Source organism: Aedes aegypti, chromosome 3 (assembly GCF_002204515.2).
Source record: "Aedes aegypti strain LVP_AGWG chromosome 3, AaegL5.0 Primary Assembly, whole genome shotgun sequence".
NCBI lineage: Eukaryota > Metazoa > Arthropoda > Insecta > Diptera > Culicidae > Aedes > Aedes aegypti.
Window position 1 is genome coordinate 129,354,523 of NC_035109.1, and position 23,292 is coordinate 129,377,814.

General features: G+C 36.8%; 1 protein-coding gene across 1 annotated transcript in view; it reads left to right on the forward strand.

Annotated features, from left to right (window-relative positions):
* The first annotated feature begins 348 nt into the window (after positions 1–348).
* LOC5576097 (splicing factor U2AF 50 kDa subunit) overlaps positions 349–23,292 on the forward strand; it is a 28,227-nt gene continuing 5,283 nt past the window's right edge. Inside the window, exons 1-3 of the mRNA XM_001662393.2 lie at positions 349–529; positions 676–1,257; positions 15,362–15,453. Of these exons, the coding sequence (XP_001662443.1) occupies positions 526–529; positions 676–1,257; positions 15,362–15,453 (678 nt within the window). The 5' untranslated portion in view covers positions 349–525. The remainder of the gene's footprint in view (positions 530–675; positions 1,258–15,361; positions 15,454–23,292) is intronic.

A 23,292-nucleotide genomic window follows, 5' to 3' on the forward strand; every position in this document is an offset into this window, starting at 1 on the left:
CCGAGTTTCTATCAAGCCTGGGGGTGGGTGGATGTCATCGAAATGTTACAGCTCTTACAAAATTCGTAAAAATGTGTATATAAAAAGCGTTACGAAGGGGTAAGTGGGTGTCGAAAATGATCATTTTTGACGTTATGAAATTTGTGAACAGGCCCTAAATGTATGGGCGCGGTGGAGTAACGAAATCGGAGGCGAAATCTGAAAATGACGTTTTATTTAAACGACTCCTTACCCGCGTTCTGAGTACAAATTGTTTGGGGTGTATGGCACAATTTTCACCACGCCTTGATGATTTTCTCACCACGATCAAAGTCGTTCAAAAGTCGGCGCTTTTCACTTACTTCTCTCTAATTTTCCTTCATTTTGGCAATCTGGCATCGGCATCCTGGCAAGCATAGTGCGCTTTTAAAATTATCCGAATTTTTCACTGTAAGATCATTTTAAAAACTAGCAAACGAATCGAATATAAGTTAAATTCGCGTAGTGCTACAATTTGGTGTATAGTTTGTGCGGTTTCCTCCAAAAATGGGTGAGTAATCATGAATTTTATAACGCAGCTTGGCTAACGTGAAGAGGAAGAAAAAAAAATCAATATGTCAGACCGGGGATGGGAAGCGTTCTGTCGTTTTTATGCACGCAGTTTTCGGCATTTTATTTTTTGTTCTATTTCTGCAGATCGAGATCGCAACCGAAGGCGCGACAGATCGCGATCCCGTGAAAGGCGACGCAGTCGGAGTCGGGACCGGAAGCGTTCACGGTCAAGGTCTCCGTATCGTAAGGGTCGTTCCCGCCGTAGGAAGCCTTCCCTATACTGGGATGTTCCTCCGCCAGGATTTGAGCACATTACCCCGCTACAGTATAAGGCCATGCAAGCGGCCGGGCAGATTCCAGCCAATATCGTAGCGGATACACCGCAAGCGGCCGTTCCGGTTGTTGGATCTACCATAACGCGACAGGCTCGGAGATTGTACGTGGGCAACATTCCGTTTGGCGTCACCGAGGAGGAGATGATGGAATTCTTCAACCAACAGATGCATCTGTCCGGTTTGGCCCAAGCGGCCGGAAATCCGGTGCTGGCGTGTCAGATCAATCTGGATAAGAACTTTGCCTTCCTGGAGTTCCGTTCGATTGACGAAACGACGCAGGCCATGGCCTTCGATGGCATCAACTTTAAGGGGCAGAGTTTGAAGATAAGACGACCTCACGATTACCAGCCCATGCCTGGTATGACGGATTCGGCCGCTGTTTCAGTACCAGGTACGTTTTAAGCTGAGCAATGTTTTGTACTAGAATTTAGTTAACCCTTTGTCTGTATTCTGGGGTCAATATAACCCCAGAGGACTTTGGAACTTGGAAGGCTGCAAATATTTTTTGTTAGTGAAACGATTTGTTATTTTTGTTTTCACATTTTGTTGCGTTTCCACAAATTTCTTTTTGAGCGTGGGCTATATTAATATGAATTTAAATATTTTTTATATAAACTTTCTTGAAAATTTTAAGTTGTCTGTGTCCTAAATTTAAATCGCGAAATCTAGATTTATTTTCACAATTTTTGAAAGAAAATTTGATTGAACTTTACTTAACAAAAGAATCTATCATAAAAAAAAATATTTTTATGCATTTGTTTCTGCATCTAAGTGTTTCTATTTTCGCTCACGGTAAATACATTTCTTGACGAACTGAAACTTTCGTTTCAAAAATAGTTCAAAATGAAAAATTTAGCATATTTTTACAAAATGGGGCATTTGAATTTTCACTGCACAAATTTCAAGTTATTTCCTAGTTGCGGTAAAAAATGCCGAAAATGTAAAATTATGTTAAACCGGAATGAGGATTTATGCCTTTACTTGTAGTGACGAACCATCCATATTTTGTTTGAAAATTACATAAACGTGCCAAGACAGAATAGCGTTTTTATAAGCATGAAACGAGCTCACCAGTTGGTAATCCACTCTCGACTGAAAACGAATATCTTTCCGCTTTCGCACAACGCAAACTGGAAACAATTGATTCTGATTCCGTTGCACATTAGCATGAAAAAGAATTATTAAAATATCACAGATTACTCTTTTTCAAGCGCATTGCCGACAAAACGGGAAAATGGAGAAACATTTCCACTCCGGAGACGCTGAAAAAATACGAATCCGCTTGTTTGGGCTTTACCATGCGCACTTTGCCACAAGGAATTTATAAATTTCTTGACGTTACCCAATAAGGATTCAAGAAAGAATTGTTGAATAAAAACCCCTCCCCTTGGTTATGCGACCTTGCCGCGATGGGAGGGCATAATCCATTAGCCCATATGATGGAAACCAAAGGCGTAACCTGTAGTGGTGGTATCACATTTTGGCATTTTTTGCTTAAAGCCGCGTCATAATTCATATGGCATAGACGCAATAATATCTCGGATGTGATCCAACGGACATTCTGCGTCATTGATAGAATTGATGCCCATTTCAAATAATTAATCTATTCGAAGTGGACATTAATACTATTGGTGACGTTCAGTTTGCCTTTTGCTAACCAGAATGATCCGTAGCCACTCTTACTATTAGCTAGCTAGATACATCGTTATCATATACGACGTAGGGAATACTTAGGAACTCTTAGGAAAATGACTAGTAGATTCACTGAGTAGAAATAAGTGGCGACAATCTTATTTTAATATGGTTTTTACATTGCCATAATAAGAAATACCTCTTTTGTAACAGCGGTATAAATAATCTAATTCCAGCTTCATTTTCGCAAAATTTACAAGTAGAAAGTAGGCGTTGTGAAGCATTGCATTTGCCACCGAAAAGTGAATCTTGTAGGAGACTGTAATAGAAGCCTAAGGTAACTTTACTCTTCAATATTCACTATAAAAATGACTATGGAAAGTAAGACGCTGAGATCGATCATTAGGGTACACTTGCTAGTTTCGAAAAATTGTTGAACAGACAAGGAAAGCGACTTTTTCTTTAAGGATATATGAACGTAATGACCAATAAATACTTTTAACAACAAAAAATGAAATTAACTAGAACTACTACTAAACAGCCTAATTTTGTTAAGACTTGACGACACTTGACATTTAAGACTCTAATCTTACGTAAAAGACAATAGTAATCAGAATAGCACTTGAATGACAAATTATTCAAAACCATTTCGACTAGACAGTATTAGTAATGCACTACTATTTCAAACAAATTCTACACTACTATTTTAAACAAATTCTAATGGAGCTGCTGATTTTCATAATGCTTCCTTTTCTCAGAAGCAAGGGAATATGGGTACTTTTCAAAAACTACCACGTCACAATACTAATAAAAAACAGTGTTCATGTGGGCGCCATTGCCTAGTCCGTCTGAGTATTGGTCCTGGTAGAGGGGAAACTTGGCAAAAGCCAGACCGAGGGTTCAGCCTTGACAAGTTAAGCTGTCAGGCAGCTCCAACTGAATACCATACAAAAAAAAAAAAAAAAAAAAAAAAAAAAAAAAAAAAAAAAAAAAAAAAAAAGAAAGAATTGTTGAATAAAAACACTCTGGAGTTTTTTTCTTCTGAATTCCTAGCTAAAAGTCAAAGGCTTTTTTTCTAAATCAAGCAAGGAATCACTTATTTAACAAAAAATACCTTAGGCTATTCGTGGAGATGAACGAATGCCACCAGAAATTGCTAGACCACGAACACTTTCCAAAAAAAGCTGAAAACTGCATGGTAGAATTAGTTTCGTGTTATTCTTGAAAAAACAATTATAGAGGTTTCTTGGTTGTACAAATTCTCAGCGAAATTCCTTGACCATTTTTAAGTCAGTCTTTTAATAAATTTATGAGAAATTTATAGCAAAATATATATATATATATAAAAAAAGATCTGTCAATTTTCCTGGAGGTATTTTTGAAGATGTTCTTGAAGAGTCTCCAATAAAACTATCAGATGATTTTTTAGAAACATTCTGAAGTAAAGCTATGTACCGTAAGGACGCCATTCACCGCTCATTGAATTATTTGGAAAAATCTGAACAAATTTTCGCAATAAAAGTCATCAACATGTATTAGTATACCAGAATGGATTGTATCAGAATGAAATTCATATGATTTAATTGTATATACTATTTATTAAAAATAATTTAAGGCTGTTTAAGGCGGTAAACATGAGTTGAACAATGATTTTATTATGGCAGATCGAAAAATGATTCTTAGCTGCCACGCTTTAATATGTTGTTGTACTATAGTACAAAGATAACAACCAGCTAATGAAAGTAAATTAATTCCAACATGTTGTGTATATAGAGCCTCATACTTAGGATGAGCGGTGAATGGCGCCCTACAAATGTATCATTGGCATACATGTTATTCGGTACCATTATACGTTGTTCACATTTCAACTTCTTTCCTACAACAACAAATGTTTTATCTTGCGTCTAGCGCAAAAAGTTGCAAAAAATATCGAAAAACCGATTTTTGACAGAATTTATTGTGTTGAAATGCTGTTAAATGAGCGGTGAATGGCGTCCTTACGGTACGCTGCTTCGCTCAAGAAAAGTAAAAAAAGTATTCCTTTCAATAATTGGTCAAGAAATTTTCCACAGAGAGCTCCATTAAACATGACATTTCTTCTCAACTTCGTACCGTCAAGCTACCATTCACCGTGCATTTAAAAAAAATTTGCACTTCAAAAAAATCTATAACTTTTCCAAATAATTTGAAGCGTACTAGAACACCACTACGTAGCGTACAATTATATCATAATTTAGGGGAAAATCTTAAACTAGTGATACATAACAAAAAATTACTCAAAAATTATGTTTGCAACTGTCATGTTAAGGTCGCCTCGTACCGTTCTATGTCACCATTTACCGTGCACACTAGTGCACCATTCACCGTGCGTATAGTTTTCGTCATGGTTTTATTTCGTATCTTGAAGAAACGTTATTGATGGAGCAACTATGTTGCTAGTAGTGTGCGCAGTCATTTTTAAGTGTATTCAAATCTTCATTTGCAATAAAAACGTAAAAAGTTTCAAAATCGGCAAAATATTTATTTTTTTCACTAAAATCGTTATAGGAGGTTTGACTGTATTGTCCAAACCATTCCATATTCACTCAAAAACTAAATATGAAGTAGTTAAATCACGACATAACAATAAATCTAATATTATCGAATAATTTAATGCCTTTTACACTAATGCACGGTAATATGAACCATGTATACTGAAATGGGTCCATTCACCGTGCATTTGGGTTTCCAGTGAGACACAATAAAAAAAATCTGATTTGCATAAAATCTCATTGCTTATACGATGAAATACATCTTACTAATAGTATCCACAGTGAAAACTTGTTAAAATTTTGAAAAATTTCATAATCTAACGTTAAAACGAAAAATGTGAATTTTTGGTGTTTCTACTAAGAGTATTGAAAAATCTCATTATCAAACAGATTTCACATGATTTTGGCTGCATAAACTAGGTTTTTCAAAATTCTTTGTGACAAAAACTACTTCATTTCATCAGTTTTATCTTATTTTGCTGACAAAAGAATAATTTGTGAAAATTGTATGAATATTCTGTAAGAATTTGTATATGTGCACGGTGAATGGAGGCCGCACGGTGACTGGTGACTTAACGGTACTGCAATCACAGAAAAATAATTTCATTGAGCATTTCCAATTTTAAAAGCTTTAAAAAGTTTTTGAATCCTCTGGTAAAATTTTTAGAAAAATTATTTAGCCCCCTTTGAGTGTATTGCTAAAAAAATGTCTAGAGCAGGGATTGAATCCTGAGAAAATTGAGAGAATCTCTCACGTATCGCTCTCTGTAACTATCATAACATGCTGCACATTATGAGAGACTGTTTATCGTGTACTGCTACAACTTTGATCAGATTGGGGGGATAGTAGTGCATGATAAAACCCCTCTAAACATGCTCCAAGCCTGGGGGACACTGTTGCAATTGGAAGTTCGTGGATTGTTTATCGTGCTAGTAAAGAAAAACACCTGGCCCCAACGGTAAACAAGCGAGAAAAAAGGATTTTATCAACGCTCTCTCTTTGGGGCTCTCGCTCGCTGCTTCCATTTATCAGACTTGTTACACCCTGCGATACAATGACGATCGTGGACCGCAACAGATGGGATGTTTTTCTTTGCTTGCTTTGATCGTGCTTCATACTCAAATGAGAGCGTATTCTGCAATGCCTGGTCCAGAGGATTTTCTAACAAACTCCTTAAACAGGGTGTCTACTACCTGGAAAAACCTGGAAAACCTGGAATTATCAGGGAATTTTATTCAACCTGTAAAAAAACCTGGAATTCTCACGGAATTTCGATCACAATCAGGGAAATTATTTTGAAGTAGTAATTCATGATAGAATATGTTCACTACAAAGGATTTTTGTGTTATAACCCAGAGCTATCATTAATTGCCAGAAAACTATCTTCATTCGAAAAAAAATTCGGCTGCGCCGCTCTTTCAAAACTATATGAGCTGTTCAGTGAGAATTCTTTCGAGTATGAAATTTCATCAGCCTTTCAAAGCATGATTGATGTTTTTAATGTATCTAAATTTATTCGGTAAAGGATTAACATATCTAGGGCTGGTAGCAGGTTTCTTTTTATATACATTTTTTTTTGCAAGTCTCTAAAAAGTCTCTATTTTTGATAAAAGGTGTCTGAAGTCTCTATTTTAACCAAAATAGTATCTAAAGTCTCTTTTCTTTCCTTATCTTGCTTGCAGATAACTGAGATGCAAAATTTCTTCTCGTATTTCTCGAGAACAGCCTCAGGAAATATCCTTGTGGTTTCTCCAAAAAATTATTATGAATTCTTCAAGAAATTGCTTCAGCATTTTTTCATAGGATGCTTGCAGGAGTTCCTCTATAATTTGCTTCAGGAAATCCTGAAGTTTCCCACAGAATTTCTCCCAAGAAAACTTGACAAGAATTTCAATGCCATTTCGTCTACGGTTATTCCAAAGAATAGATGATCCAAAAGCTCCTCGAGGGGTTATTCGAGTCAATATATTGAGAACATTGCAAATAATTTCCTCAATTCGACCTGTGTTTCATTATTAAGTGTCTTTAGAGTTTTTTTTTTCTAGGAATTTCTCCAGTATTTCATCCAAGGATCACTGGAGTTCATCCAAACATTTTTCAATGAATTTATAAAAAAATCCCCATGGAATATTGAAAAGTTCTTTTAAGGTTCCATATAATTCAAGACAACAGGAATTTTTTCTATGAAATGCTTGGACTGTAGGAATGATTATTCCTACACAATTTTCTAGTAATTTCGTCCAGTGTTCCAGGAGATCTTGCGCAATATCCTGCGAGATATTATGATTTTTCTTTTTTTATTATTATCGTAGCAATAATCTTGGAAATCTTCTAAAAGTTCTTCTAGAGTAGAGTCTTCCTGAAAAGCCTCTTTAATCAAGGGTGGCCTAAGAAATTACATAAGTAACTGTAACAGAAGATACCCATAAATTTACGTCAAGGATTTTTTTTTAATTTTCAGCTTTCTGAGAAATTACATTCAAATTTCCTTGGTGAAAACTCCTGGAAGAATGCTTGAACAAAGGTTTTGAAAACTTCCTTGAGAAATATCTTAGAATTAATAGAAGAATTTCCGAGAAGAAATCCTAGGCGCAATCCTGAAGGTATCCTCAGAGAAATTTGTAGTCAAAATCTTATAAAAATTCTAAAGAACAATTTTGTAAAAAATCCTGAGAAATCCTTGGAGGCATCTGGAGAAGTTTCTAGTTGAATATTACAACATGTTTTAAACGGGAGTCTTGGAGGATGTTCTAGAAAAAAATAATTGGAGAATCACCGGATAAAATCCTCGAGGACTAAGGGTTTTTTCACAAAAAATATCTGAAGGAATTTCTGATGAAAGCCTTGTGGTATTTTTTGTGATAATGTTTGGAACAATCTTGGTTCTATTTTGAGATATAAAAAAACAAAATTTTTGGAGGAATTCCTTAGGAAAATTTTTGGAGAGTGAATATTTTAAATATAGATATGAATCCATCCCTTTCGTAATGTCGTCGTAATACATCAATGAATGTTTGTCCTTTACTGGCATATACCAGATGTGCTGGTATGTTGTCGTAATGTCGCAAAAAAAAAAAAAATATTTGAAAAAAAGTTTTAAACACATTTTCAGAGAAATGTCTGGTATGATTAAACTATTTTGTCCTGGTTCCTGTTAGGTTTCTGTTTTTGATTACTGTTTTGTCTCTTTTCGGTCTATTTTTAATTACTTTTCAATCTCTTTTTTACTGGAAAGAGGTTTCTAAATTTCATATTTTCAAGAAACTCATTCATTTTTTAAATTATTGGAAAATATTTACCATCAGAAAAAAAAAAATTCGAAAAGTAAACTGGAACTTGAACAACAATCAATTCGAAATTTCGTAACACTCATGACTAATTTAGAACTTTTTCGAATGAAATGCAAACATTTATAATTTAATCATATTACCACAGTCAAATGTTATACGGTCGAACGCGATTACCCAGGGGCTTGATAATCCGTGTTTCTATCATAAAAACATGGATCCGGGATCCAAAAGTTTTACGAATTATTTGTGTTAATTTAGATTGTAGATATATTGCCACATATCCAAATAAAGTTTAATTTAGCGCCCATGAAGCTGTCTAAGTTATCCAAACGACCGATGGAAATGAATGGTATATAATCTGTACAAAAAATACTTTCAAGAAGACACATACTGATGCACTTGAAAGTTCCGTTCATTAATTTGTTTTAGACATATAAATTTACAGTATTTCTTGAACCTGGAATTATTTTTATAAAACCTGAAAAAAACCTGGAAATATCAGGGAATTTCATTTTGCTAAACGAGTAGACACCCTGATAATCAGGGAATTTTATTCAACCTGGAAAAAACCTGGAATTCTCAGGGAATTTCGATCACAATCAGGGACATCGACTTACCAAAACATGATTGACATTTTTAATATCTCTATATTTAATCAGTAAAAGATTAACATATCTAGGGCCGGTAGCAGGTTCCTTCTTAGAGAATTGGTCTTTGTTTTTATGCAAGTCTGCAACTAGTATCTGTTTTTGATGAAAGGTCTCCGAAGTCTCTATTTTAACCAAAATGGCCTTTAAAGCCTCTTTTTCCTTATCTTGCTTGCAGATAGTTATGATGCTAAATGTCTTCTCTTATTTCTCAAGAACAGCTTCAGGAATCGTCCTAATCGTTTCTCCAGGGATTTTATTTAAAATACTATCAGCAAATAATACAGGGTTCTCCCCATAAAATCTTCAAGAAATCCCTTTAACAATTCTTTCAATAATTTTTCAAATGATGCTCAAAAGAATTCTTCTAGAATTTGCTTCAGGAAATCCTCCTTCACTTCAATGTTACTACCTCCAGTTATTTTCCAAAGACTATCCTAGGAATTCCTCCAGATATTTTTCACTAACATTTCAGCCGAATTCTTTAGTCGTTACTCTAAGAGATCTCCCAATGATTTCCATAGATTTTTTTTTTATTCAAGAAAACCCGCAAGAGTTCATTCATGAGTTTTTGGTAAAATTCGTTCAAGGATTTTTTTTAAGAAACCCGACAAAAATTTCTACGCCATTTCATCTATGGTTTTTACAAATAATTGCTACAAACAATCCTCAAGGGGTTATTTGAATGAATTTATTGAGAACATTCCAAATTATTCCTTAAATATTACCTGTTTCATTTCGAGTTTCCCTAGGTTTTTTTGTCGAGAAATTTCTCTAGCATTTTATCCAAGGATGACTGCAGTTCTTCCAAACGTTTTTCAATGAATTACTCAAAAAATCCGCAAAGAATATTCAATAGTTCATTTGAGGTTCCACACCAGTTAACACTACAGCATTTTTTTACATTTCAAGAAATCCTCCGATCATTCCTACACATTTTTTTGTGATTTCGTCCTATGTTTTTTCACGAATTCCTTCATAAAATCATGCGGGATGTCATCCAGAGATTCAATGAATATTTTTCTTTTTTTTTCACTTATCTTAGCAACAATCTAGAAAATCTTGTGAGATTACCTCAAGAGTGAGTTCTTCTAGAAATCCTTATTCATCAAGGGTGACTTAAGAACATAAGTTACCCTAAGATTTGCTTTAGGAAAACGCCGTCGAATTTTTTTTCAACGATTTCTCAGCTTCCAGGTAAATGTCTGAGAGAGACCCGCGAAGAGGAATAATATCAACGTCATATGCAGCCCAGATTCCGCTGTCACGAAACGTCAAATGCAGCCCGTCATTTTTAAGGCTGAATAAGTGGAAAGTATTGTATTCAAACCAAACTGTTATTCAAATCCTCAGTCAGCGGAGCAGTTTTTCCAAAGATGCTGATAAATGTAACCACAAGGCTAGTTATTTCTAATGTTCGCTACGTTTGCTGGCATGGAATTTCACTCAAAAGGCTGTTTATCCTTCGGTGTGATACAAACGCAATATTTTTTTGCTGCGATGTTCATGTAAGAGTTTGAACGGCTTGCGCATGATTCATGAAAACACAGAGTGGAATAAGAAAAAAAACTCAGCAATCACAGAAAATAAAGACCGTCTCCGCGAGTCTCGTCTCAAGTAATCTCTTAGAAGTATTCGATGACTTCTGAAAATAATCTTAGGAGTAATCTTAAAGAATTTCAGAAGGACAATTTCGTAGAAAATCCTGAAAAATTCTTGGAGACATCGGGAGTAGTTTCTGGTTGAATATTCCATTTTTTTTAAAACGAGAATCTAGAAAAGTCGATGGAAGAATCGCCGGATAAAATCCTGGAGGACTAAGCTGCCGTGAATCGCAAGTCATTCCCATCTTAAAAAAGTAGGGGAAGGGGTGGTAAAATGAACACCTTAAGGAAATCATCTTGTTTCTGATAGAAAAACGAGGAATTTGTTTAGTTCTATCGCACAACATCAAAAATAGGGATGTAATATATAGCAGCGACATGAATTCAGACTAAAATAGTTAAATTTTCACATGTTTTCATCGCTATCAAAAAGCGATGCAAATGTTCATTTTACCTGCACTATGTGGGTAAAATGAACAGCGGTTGGTGGTAAAATGAACACCATGCAAAAAACGTGGACAAAACAAATATTTCTGAAAATTTTCATTGCCCCACCGAAAATACATCCATTAACAGGCGTTGCAGAATTCGCTCTCATTTGAGAATGAAGCACGATCAAAGCAAGCAAAGAAAAACATCCCATCTGTTGCGGTCCACGATCGTCATTGTATCGCAAAGTGTAACAAGTCTGATAAATGGAAGCAGCGAGCGAGAGCCCCAACGAGAGAGCGATGATAAAATCCATTTTTCTCGCTTGTTTATCGTTGGGGATAGGTGTTTTTCTTTACTGGCACGATAAACAATCCACGAACTTCCAATAACAACAGTGTCCCCCAGGCTTGGAGCATGTTTAGAGGGGTTTTATCATGCACTACTATCCCCCCAATCTGATCAAACTCTTAGCAGTATACGATAAACAGTCTCTCATAATGTGCAGCATGTTATGATAGTTACAGAGAGCGATACGTGAGAGATTCTCTCAATTTTCTCAGGATTCAATCCCTGTCCATTAATGATTGTAACCCATTCAAAAAGAATTATAAAGGTATCAGATTTGACATCATATCATAACGACATTATCCTCACTGAAAAACCTTAAGTCGTCCGAGCTAAAAGTTATGTCAGTTCTAATTTTCAAACATGGTTTTCTAAAATATTAGATTTCGTTGATATTTTCACTTCAATTGACCTACGTATCAACTTGAACACTGAGATTTATGCTCTAAATCGTCCGTGCGTGATAAAAATTCATCAAAATTTGTTTTTTCTCGGTAAAAGGCACGGTGTTCATTTTACCACCACTTCCCCTAGGCATTGATAAAATTGGCTGTGAAGTTTTCAAACTCGAATATTCAAAAAATTCCACGGGATTGGAACATGTAACAATCTTAATGTAACTTTCACAACTTGCTTTTCACAACGATATCTTTCCGAAAAAAATTAATAGATGGTCAAAACAAGTTAAATTTTTGTGTTCCACAGTGAGAAAGTCTGTAGTGGGACTGATATGCGGTTACTTTTCATTATGGGACAATTTGACTTGCTGTTTTTTCCTAATTATTCCGAACAAACCATATTATTTCATTGGTACAGCTGAAAGAGCACTGGAAAAGATGTTGAAAGCTAAACTCAACTCAATTTTGTCGAAAATGCAGATGAGACTGACTTACGATTCACGGCAGTAAGGGTTGTCTTAAAAAATATCAAAAATAATATATAAAGGAATTCCTGTTGGAATCCCTTAGGTATTGTTAGTTATCATTATTTTTTAAAAATGCAGGTTTCATTTTCCAAAACATTTTTTAAGAGATTCTTTAAGAAAATTCTTTGAGAGATTTCATGAGAAATAGTCATAAAACAAACTTCTAAAGAAAAAAAAAATCTCTCAAATAAAGTAATCTATAATCTAAAGGAATTTTTAGTTATCACAAAAAAATTCCAAAACAAGTTTTAGAAATATTCTCTGATAAATGTCTGGTCGTATCAAACTCTTTTCTCCTATTTACTTGGATACCGTTTGGTCTGTTTTCGGTCTCTTTCTGGTTCCTGCTTAGCTCTTTTTTCAGTTTTTTTTAAATTTCGAATATTCAAGACACTCACTCGTTACCAGAACTGCTACGTGCACAATTTTTAAAATTATTTAATGCACATTTTTTAATTTCATTGAAAAATATTTGATTGCAGAAAAAAACATTCTGAAATTTAAACAACTGTTAAATTTAAAATTTCTTAACAATTATGATTAACTCTCTCTTTCCGACGACTTCAACCGACTATTTATTTAGGAAAAAATCGTTTTTAAAAAATGTAAAAATTGCTTGAACAAATATGATTGCAAATAGGCTAAATAATTCGAAACCAGTTAGAATTATTGTTTATCAATAGTTTTACTATTGAAACAGTTAATTGATTGTTGACTTAATATGATGTGTATAGAATCATATTTATTTAAGTATTACATTGTATTTATTTGATTGAGTTTGTCTTAAGTTCGTCGAAAATCGATGGAGCTCTTGAGCTACCATGGGAAAGGGAAGATTAAGTAATTTAGAACTCTTGAACATTTTCGAATGAAATGTAACAATGTAACAAGCATACTGATACACTTGAAATTTCCGTTAAGTTCACGATGATGAAAAGAGCTCTTACAAACGAAATCAAAGACTCTATCAATGGCAAATTAAATTCATTTGAATAAAACATAATCTTTGGTATTGTTAGCACCTTCATATTGGAATAGCTTCAGCATGCGTTAAAAAATGTCAAGAAGTGTATAAATTGCTATTGAATCAAAAACACTTCAAAATTCATCATTATTTTGTTTTAGCCGTATAAAATTAGAGTATTTTTTGAACCTGAAATTATTTTAAGAAACCTGGAAAAACCTGGAAATATCAGGGAATTTCATTTCGGTAAACGAGTAGACACCCTGCTTAGAACCCATTAATATGGGTATTTTTGGAACGGGACCGACAAGTAGATGCCGGAAATAGATGTTCGGTGCCAATTGGGAATCCAAGATGGCGACTTCCAGTTTGGGAAAATCACTTATAACCCATGCAATATTGATATTTCTGTAACGGGGCTGACGAGTAGATGCCAGAATTAGATGTCCTGTGCCAATTGGCAATCCAAGATGGCGACTTCCGGTTTGGGAAAATCACTTGGAACCCATGCAATATGGGTAATTTTGTAACGGGACCGACGAGTAGATGCCGGAAATAGATGTCCGGTGCCAATTGGCAATCCAAGATGGCGACTTTGCTGGAAATCGATGTCCGGTGCCAATTGGGAATCCAAGATGGCGACTTCTGGTATGGGAAAGTTACTTAGAACCCATTAATATGGGTGTTTTTGTAACGGGACCGACAAGTAGATGCCGGAAATAGATGTTCGGTGCCAATTGGGAATCCAAGATGGCGACTTCCGGTTTGGGAAAATCATTTAGAACCCATGCAATATGGGCATCTACTCGTTTGCCCCGTTCCAAAAATACCCTTATTGTTCGGGTTCTAAGTGATTTTCCCAAACCGGAAGTCGCCATCTTGGATTCCCAATCGGCACCGGACATCGATTTTCGGCATCTACGCGTCAGCCCCGTTCCAAAAATACCCATATTGGATGGGTTCTAAGTGATTTTCCCAAACCGGAAGTCGCCATCTTGGATTCCCACCAATTGGCACCGGACATCGATTTCCGGCATCTACGCGTCGGCCCCGTTCCAAAAATACCCATATTGCATGGGTTCCAAGTGATTTTCCCAAACCGGAAGTCGCCATCTTGGATTGCCAATAAGCACCGGACATCGATTTCCGGCATCTACTCGTCGGTCCCGTTACAAAAATACCCATATAACATGGGTTCCAAGTGATTTTCCCAAACCGGAAGACGCCATCTTGGATTCCCAATTGGCACCGGACATCTATTTAGGGCATCTACTCGTCAGCCCCGTTCCAAAAATACCCATATTGCATGGTTTCCAAGTGATTTTCCCAAACCGGAAGTCGCCATCTTGGATTCCCAATTGGCACCGGACATCTATTTCCGGCATCTACTCGTCGGTCCCGTTACAAAAATACCCATATTGCATGGGTTCTAAGTGATTTTCCCAAACCGGAAGTCGCCATCTTGGATTCCCAATTGGCACCGGACATCGATTTCCGGCATCTACTCGTCAGCCCCGTTCCAAAAATACCCATATTGCATGGGTTCTATGTGATTTTCCCAAACCGGAAGTCGCCATCTTAGATTCCCAATTGGCACCGGACATCTACTCGTCGGTCCCGTTTCAAAAATACCCATATTGCATTGGTTCCAAGTGGTTTTCCCAAACCGGAAGTCGCCATCTTGGATTCCCAATTGATACCGGACATCGATTTCCAAGAATTTCTTCGGAACTCCAATAATCCCTATGGAACTTTTTTTGCACGGTTTCTCGAAATAACACGGATTTTTTTTGCACGGTTTCTCGAAATAGCACGGTTTTTTTTTTGCACGGTTTCTCGAAATAACACGGATTTTTTTTGCACGGTTTCTCGAAATAACACGGTTTTTTTTGCACGGTATTTTTTTTACACGGTACGCATCCCCCGTGCAAAAACAGAATCGGGTGTAACTCGGTAACGGTTAACATTCCCCTAAAATATTTGCACTGATGAAGCAAACATGCTGTATAACCCAAAAGTACAGGGGTGTCAATATATGGGGTCGATATAACCCAGAAGTACAGATAACTTAACTGCTTTTGGCACAGACAGAAAATTAAAGATTGTTTCTCTCTTCTTTTCCAGAAAAATTCTCCGGAGTCATTAGCACGGTCGTCCCCGATTCTCCGCACAAGATCTTCATCGGCGGTTTGCCGAACTACTTGAATGAGGATCAGGTAAGTACGATTCTAGAAGAGGGGGTAGTTCGGTTTCATCTCCAGGTTGATGGGCACATGGATGCACTGTGCGTTTCGTTGATGGCCCCCCAAAAATCGTCTGTAAACTTTTTCTTGCAGGCCTCTGTACGGACGTTTTACATTTTCAGCTTGTTCATGCGTTTTGCCAACATGTTGGTGCGTTTTACATTTCTAGCACTCGTGTTGAATCGTGGTGCAAGACATGTGTTGGTGGCGATGAGTACCCAATCCCAGTGCCGTTTCTTTGTTGCAATTTTTCATTGCTAATCTTACTAATACCGTCAAACGGGGATCTTTGATAATGCGGGAAACAGTGCGAGACCCACAACATATCTATCACAATAATATAATTCCTGTTGATCTGTTCAGCAAAACGAATGCAAAATTCAAAAAAATATTAGCGTGGAAATCTCTATTAAAGCTATTTTCGTTGGGTTGGTCATTTGAGGGTTTATATTCAAGAATTATAAATTGATGAGATTTTAGCATTTTTGACATGAAGTTTTAAAGAGTTTCTGACTAATTCTAGACAGCCTACTAAGAGAATTGAATTCGGTCGTAAATCAATCAGCGAATATACTATATGAATATATATGAATATATATATGACAAACACGATTGATTTATGTTGAAATCTATTTGAAAACATTAGAATTTCTATTCAGAAATATAATTTTATAGGGGAACTTACGTATTCTTGGTAGTTTAAGCCGATGTCGTGGTTCTTCTGTAATTTTCTCGGACATCAGCAGCCAAATTACGTGTTTGTTTGTTTACATTCATGCGCTGCTCAATCATCTATCGATTCACACCGACAGACTTGTTAAAATCTTTCTGGAAGCGGTTTTCACAACGCTGCGAACATCTCTTGTCAGTGTGACTATTGTCGGCAGCCTCATTCTCTTCGGTAACTTTCTCATAAGCGCTGCAGGCGAATCTGTTTGGCAGCTCCAAATCAGTCGCATTTTGAGGCGTGTTAATTTGAATTGATGACATCTTTGGCAAAATTGTTTGTTCCGTCTCGGAAATCATGTCAGCGGGAAGCTGACCGAGCAAAGAATCATCTGAATATTTCATTGGTGTGTTTTGATAGAAAAATACTGTGTATTTGGCGTTTGAAATTTGGTTGCGGACAACCCCCCGCGAAGTGACAGATAATGCAATTTTCACGTACCTACTTGCAGCGTAAACAATGGGGTCATCCACCGCTGCCGGCACGATTTTTCACTATGGGAGATCGGAAATTTGTTTCGTTGTTGACGGGTGCAAAACAACGAATGGAATGAAATGAAATAAGGGCGAATCTGATTTTTTCTTCGTGCAATGAAAATAAACTTAATGAAAGCACCAAGTTTTGACACCAAATGAATTAAACGCGCATCAATTCGTTCGGTGAAAAGATTTAATGACTTGTTATTGAGCTTCACGAGAATTTTTAGAATTTCGATCACTTCCTATTTACTTCGAATGTTACGCGCCATGGTCTGGCACTAGTTGGGCACTTTGCGAATCTTTTCTCAAAACCGCTGACCACCAAATAAGCTGCGCGCCGATCGATTATAACAGGGTGGGTGTACGGCTGTCAACTACAAACAAAGCTCGCCTAACAATCATCTCTCACGCGGGCCGACCCAAACAGCACAGGTCGAAACGCGGGCCATGCCAGGCAGCAAATGCTGATGCATTTCAACACTGGAACAGCGGGATGCCTAGCAGCGTTGTCAGCCAAACGAATACACCCACAAAACATGAACGGTAGGCGTACCTCGTTGCGTATACCCCCCCTGGATTATAAGCCGAGTTGTGGGTCGGTCAAAACGATTGCAACTTGAACGCAAGAAGGTACGAACAATTTTACTCCATATGTTTTGTATTGTGCTCTGCAAGATAAATCCACGTAATGCGATTATATGAAAATGTCGATATACCGTCGCAGTGATAATGAAAATCACCAAATGTTTCAGATTTTGCAAATTTGAAACATTTGCGTCCTTGAAGAACGAAAAAATCCAAGCCTTCTTGAGTTTTGACGTTGCGTTTGGAATGCGCGCATATCTTCTGCGCGTTACCGCCGCCGCTGGATGTGGATTTAAAATGAGCGCCGCAATATCGATAAAACAATTATGATCGCTCTCCAGTTTAGGACTCGAGCCCTAAAAGTGATTCACTTCCTCGGCGAGATGTTTTGACATTTCTTTATTTACTTTTTGGCTGGCGCACAACTCGGCGCATGGGCCACCGGCGCGCAACTTGTTGGACAGTCTGCGGATTTAAATAAAGATTCGCAATAGTGCTTAGTTTAGCTGGGAATGCCGTTTCATACAGTGATAATAGTACATTTATTTTCGGCGAACATGTTTTATCGCTTAACGGAGTAAAGTTATCGGGGGCGATTAGATATTTACAAAACTAATTTTGTGGGTATCTTTGACGCCCTCAAAAGAAGGCGCGGCCCGCATTAAATAAAAATATATATATATGTATGGGTTTCAATGGGATCGAATTAGATCCAAAAGTGAAAATGCGCGATTTTACACTTTTTTCTCATACTCACCAGCAGATTTCTACGTTTCAATAAAATAGGCCACACTTAAATTATTTCACCGACCTCAGTAAAATGTTTTGCCGAGAACCCAACAGCTGAGAATTCGGTAATTTTCAATGCCGAATCTCGGTACCGTAAAACGGGGTAACTTTGATAATGCGGGTAACTTTGATAGTGCGAGACCCACAATATATTAAACGAAATAACAAAGTTTCTGTAAATCAGTTAAGCAAAACGAATGCAAAAGTAAAAAGTATTAGTATGACACTTTATGTCAAAGATATTTTCGTTGGAATCAAGTGCATTCGAGGATTTTTATGCAAATATTAAAAATTTACCAGATTTTACCATTTTTGCAACGCTTACAAACAATCTGTTCTACGATCACTAATTGATGGAGTCATAATGAGTTCGTCGCCTATCCTTGACAGCTTAGTTATAGTAGAACATGAATTCGGTCTCAAATCTTTTATCGAAAGCCATTTTTACAAACTAGGACCATTTTTGTAATCTAAGTCAGAAATTTCCATATAGCGTTAAACGCCTAGAGGTATGCAACGCCCTATAAATGTTCCGGAATCCATTCAATTTTGTTCGATTTATACTCCACTATTTTACCAAAGTTACCCCAAAACAGAAATCCGACTTTCGATTATATGAAAAATAATACCTCTATTCAGAATTAATATTTTAGCAATCTATCAAGTGCAATCGATAGCTAGGATGGCAGTACTTGTTTTAAAAATATAAATTGTAATTCTTTGCATCAGCATGCATAAATATCGAAGTTTTCTTCGAAAAAACTATCAAAGTTACCCCGTTTTACGGTACTTATTTTGCAGAGACTTCGGCCCAAATTTGTTGTCGAGATTTCGGTAAACGTTTACCGAGATCTCGGCAGAGGTTTTACCAAAAATCGTCAAATTATAACTGAGCTGTTGGATTCTCGGCGATTCCGTTTAAGTGTGTATGAACTAATTTACGATTATGTCACACTGCAACTTCCAGCTAGAAGAAAACCTTTACAGCGGCCGATGTTTACAAAAAATAACGATTTCGTTGCATATTCACCCACGCATTGTTCATCCGGTGAACATTCATTTACTGGATATGGTCTAATCCACCGGTGCACTAAATTCACTCGGTCTGAGAATTGTGACACTTGAGCGGGGCACGCTTCCGTATGCTCCTGACGTGTTCTGGACCTCAAGCGTCAGAATTTTCAGATCGAGTGATTTTAGTACACCAATGGATTAGTCTATTGGTGCGGAAGTAATTTTATGTAAATGTAGTAGTAATTTTATGTTATGGAAAAGAAAAAAAATCGACAAGAAAAGATAATCGTGAATAAATCCATTGCATGAACTTTTCAAGAGCGGTAATGGCCGTCAAAAGTTAGTTACTTTCTGGTAGGGATCCATCAGTTTGACGTTTGGCTTGAGTCCATTCCATCGACGTTGTTCTTAATTCACTCGGTCCAAAAGTTTTGGCACTTCAACAGCAGCTTACAAAAAAGTGAGCAAATTATTGGTGATATTAGCGCTCGTAAAAAGCTTGATAGTTCATCCAATAAGCTTATCTGATTGAAGCTTAGACATTTGGTGGTGAGTATGAGAAAAAAGTGTTCAAATCCACAAATATAAATGTGCTGCGAGTAAAAGGCTGAAAATGAACTACATAAAATTGATTTTTAAGCTGATAAATTATTAAGAAAAGAAAACTACTAATTGAACTTTAACACTTCACTGCACTTCTGCAAAAGAAAATCCCCTCCATAAATAAAAAAGTGTGACATAAATCATTATATATGTCAAAGGAATTATTGAAATATAACATGACAAATTTTAAGCCCCCTACATTTGCCAAGTAACAGATTATCTATGGAATTTTTTTTTGTATGGACCGTAACACTACGAAAGACCCCCTTCCTCCCGGTCAGTGATTTTCGATAGCGATCGATATAGATTCGTTTTGAACCGTTAGCGATCGCCATCGTTGGTCAAAGATCTATAAAGAATTATGAAGACTGGTTGGTCCGGCTCTCCCTGTTGCGTTTATTTTACAATCCCCAACATGGAGAAACGCAGACAAATTTGACATCTTTTGAATTACCAAGCGGTCAAAACATAATTTCGAAAGCAAAGGATCGGTTACTGTAAGCAACTTTCAGCATGTCTTTGTGCGAACCACATCACATCACTATTCAAAACCGGCTCGTGGGTCGTACAAAATCTTCCCGAGGACCGCACAAAACCTTTTCAGTTTGATGATCACTGATGTATAATGATATTACAAATGCTAAACAAAAATCCAAAAAAAAAAATACATGTCCATTAAGCATCATTTTAATTTGCGCCCTATTTCGAGCACACTCCATGATTTCATTGAGTTTGACAGTACCACGGACCAAAATTTTTCGGTACACTGACAATGTATGGGAGCTGTCATGATGCTCCCGGGTTGGTTGCGGATGATAGTCGACTGGTGCCGAAGCCGTAAGTCTCCCTACAAATATTCATAGATTTACAAGGCTGTTTTTATGTTCGTTCAAACTAAAACATTTTTGTATAGGTGATTTTTTCTATAAATTCTATATATGCCCACGGTACCCAAAACTTTCTCTAATTCAGTTTCAAAAGCAAGATGGTAAAAGACTATTCCACAGTTTCTCCAGGAATTTATTCTCCGATTTCTCGAGTTGTTTTTTTTTTTGGAATAATTTTAGGGCCCCCACCGATAACGGAGTTCTGTTTGATCTTTCGACCTTGACACTTGCTTTTCCCGGGGCAAGCGACGAGGGCAGGATCAAACATGTCGCGCGTCCGTCTCGTAAGTGAAAAAGTGGCGTGATCGGTGAGTTCGGTTGAAGAAAGTGAAAAAGTGCCGCGATCGGTTAGTTCTGTTTGATCTTTCGACCTTGACACTTGCTTTTCCCGGGGCAAGCGACGAGGGCAGGATCAAACATGTCGCGCGTCGGTCTCGTAAGTAAAAAAGTGGCGTGATCGGTGAGTTCGGTTGAAGAAAGCAGGATGACCAGCGCACCGGGAAATCGGGAAAACCGGGAAAAAGCCGGGAATTTCAAATCACCGGGAGAAAACCGGGAAATATACGGGAATTTCAATTACCACCGGGAAAATTGTGCATACCAGATAATATTCCAACCAACACAATCCCTATAAAATTTATTAGTGGGTTTTTAATATAGCTTCAACATTCGAATCTCAACCTTGTCAATAAAGTCAGGGTATAGTATCTTTATACAAATGTTGCCAATTGGGTTGTTTAGTGATGAAAAATTCACAGTTTTTTGTAAGTCTTCTTCTTCAGTAGAACTTTGGATTCTGGCTCCGGCTAATGTACAATCAGAATATGTTAAAAGCAGGATACCCCTAAACAAGCCAATTAGATAAATATTTTATAAAAACTACGACTTTCTTTAATCCAGTAATTAACTACATAAAATGTTAAAACCTTTTAATGTTGAAGAATCTTGTGAATAATGATTTTTTCATAACATTCCTTGAAGAATTTCATTTTACAAAATACAATATTTGGATGCCATCAATTACATTTATCTAAGCAAGCTTGATATTCGCAAAGCTCTCGACAATTGCATTTTTGATTTTCTATTAATTTAAGCTAAAAATTCCTCCACATAATACTTCTATTTTAATTGATTAAGGTATATTTTTTAAGACATATAAGGATACCTATGATAATATTACTTCAATCATTTTTCGAAATCAACTTATGGGAAAGTTTACCTAACTTTTCAAAAAACATTTTTGTTGCAAGCTTGCTATTTTCTTCTGATGTTAAAGGCTTGCTATTGTCTTCTGTTCGAGAAATCTATGACAATTGATAAACTTGTTTTACAATTCAAACTATGATGCATTCTTGGGATTCGTGGCCGTGCGGTTAGTGTTACCAAGCATTTAGGCGCATCGAGTCAAGGAGTGTGGGTTCGATTCCCGCTTCAGGTCGTAAAACTTTTCGTGAAGAATGTTTTCCGACTGTGCCACTGGGCGTTGCATGCTAGTCCGTTGTCTAGTGTGGTGCTTCCTTCGTCCTTCGTGTGGGAAGCACTAACGTGTGGGTCTTCGAAAAAAAAAATACAAACTTCGTTTTTACAATAAAAAGTTTCAAAACAAATTTCACGATTACTTGAAAAATTAAAATATTGTTGCATTGATCAGACTGGAATTTAGCAGAAACATAATGGGCCCACAACATTATAATGCAGGGCAAAAAAATTGATTTCCATCTAACTTTAATAGAAGTGCTTTGCTGTATGACCAAAAAATCGTATTTGAAGTCGTTTGAAATGGTAAACAATAGATTATAATTGAACCGGGAAAATTTTTGAAATATCGGAAAAAAACCGGGAGAAAACCGGGAATTTGATATTGACTTTTCACTGGCCACCCTGAGAAAGTGAAAAAGTGCCGCGATCGGTTAGTTCTGTTTGATCTTTCGACCTTGACACTTGCTTTTGCTGGGGCGAGCGGCGAGGGCAGGATCAAACATGTTGCGCGTTGGTCTAGTAAGTGAAAAAGTGGCGTGATCGGTGAGTTCGGTTGGAGTAACTGAAAAAGTGCCGCGATCGGTTAGTTCTGTTTGATCCTTCGACCTTGACGCTTGCTCCTGGGCAGTGCGTCAAGAAAGCCCGAACAGTTTTTTTTTTATTCTTTTTGGGTCGCGCGCTTATTTTTTTTTTCTGATTGCTTTTTTATAGCCGAGCAAACGAGTGAAGCCGAAAGTGGATTGTGGCTGCTAAGTCAAGGATAACGGATCAATTGGTGAGCTCGTTTCATGCTACTATTTCTAATCCATAAAATATGTATGACTGCACATTCAATCGTTACAATGGTGGGATGTAAATATGATTTTTCAACAAACTATGGATGGTTCGTCACTGTGAGTGTCGACACAAACTCTGATTCATGATTTATTTATGTTTAACATTTTTTTTTTCAGAACACCTCTTATATACCTTTATTTTTGTAATTAAAAAAACTTTGAATGGTTCGACACTACAAGTGTAGACTTGCGAAAGGTTCACTTTATTCAACAAACTTTGGATGGTTCGCCACTGTAAGTGTCGGCATAAGAATAAGAGTGTTCTATGATGTCCCAACCAATCGAGTTTTTTGTTTCTTTTCAAATGAGTAAAATATAATAACACATGCTTTCGTCCTGACAGCTGTAGGAATGTTACATTTAGGTATTTGTTCAACAAACTTTGAATGGTTCGTCACCTCAAGTGTCGGCAT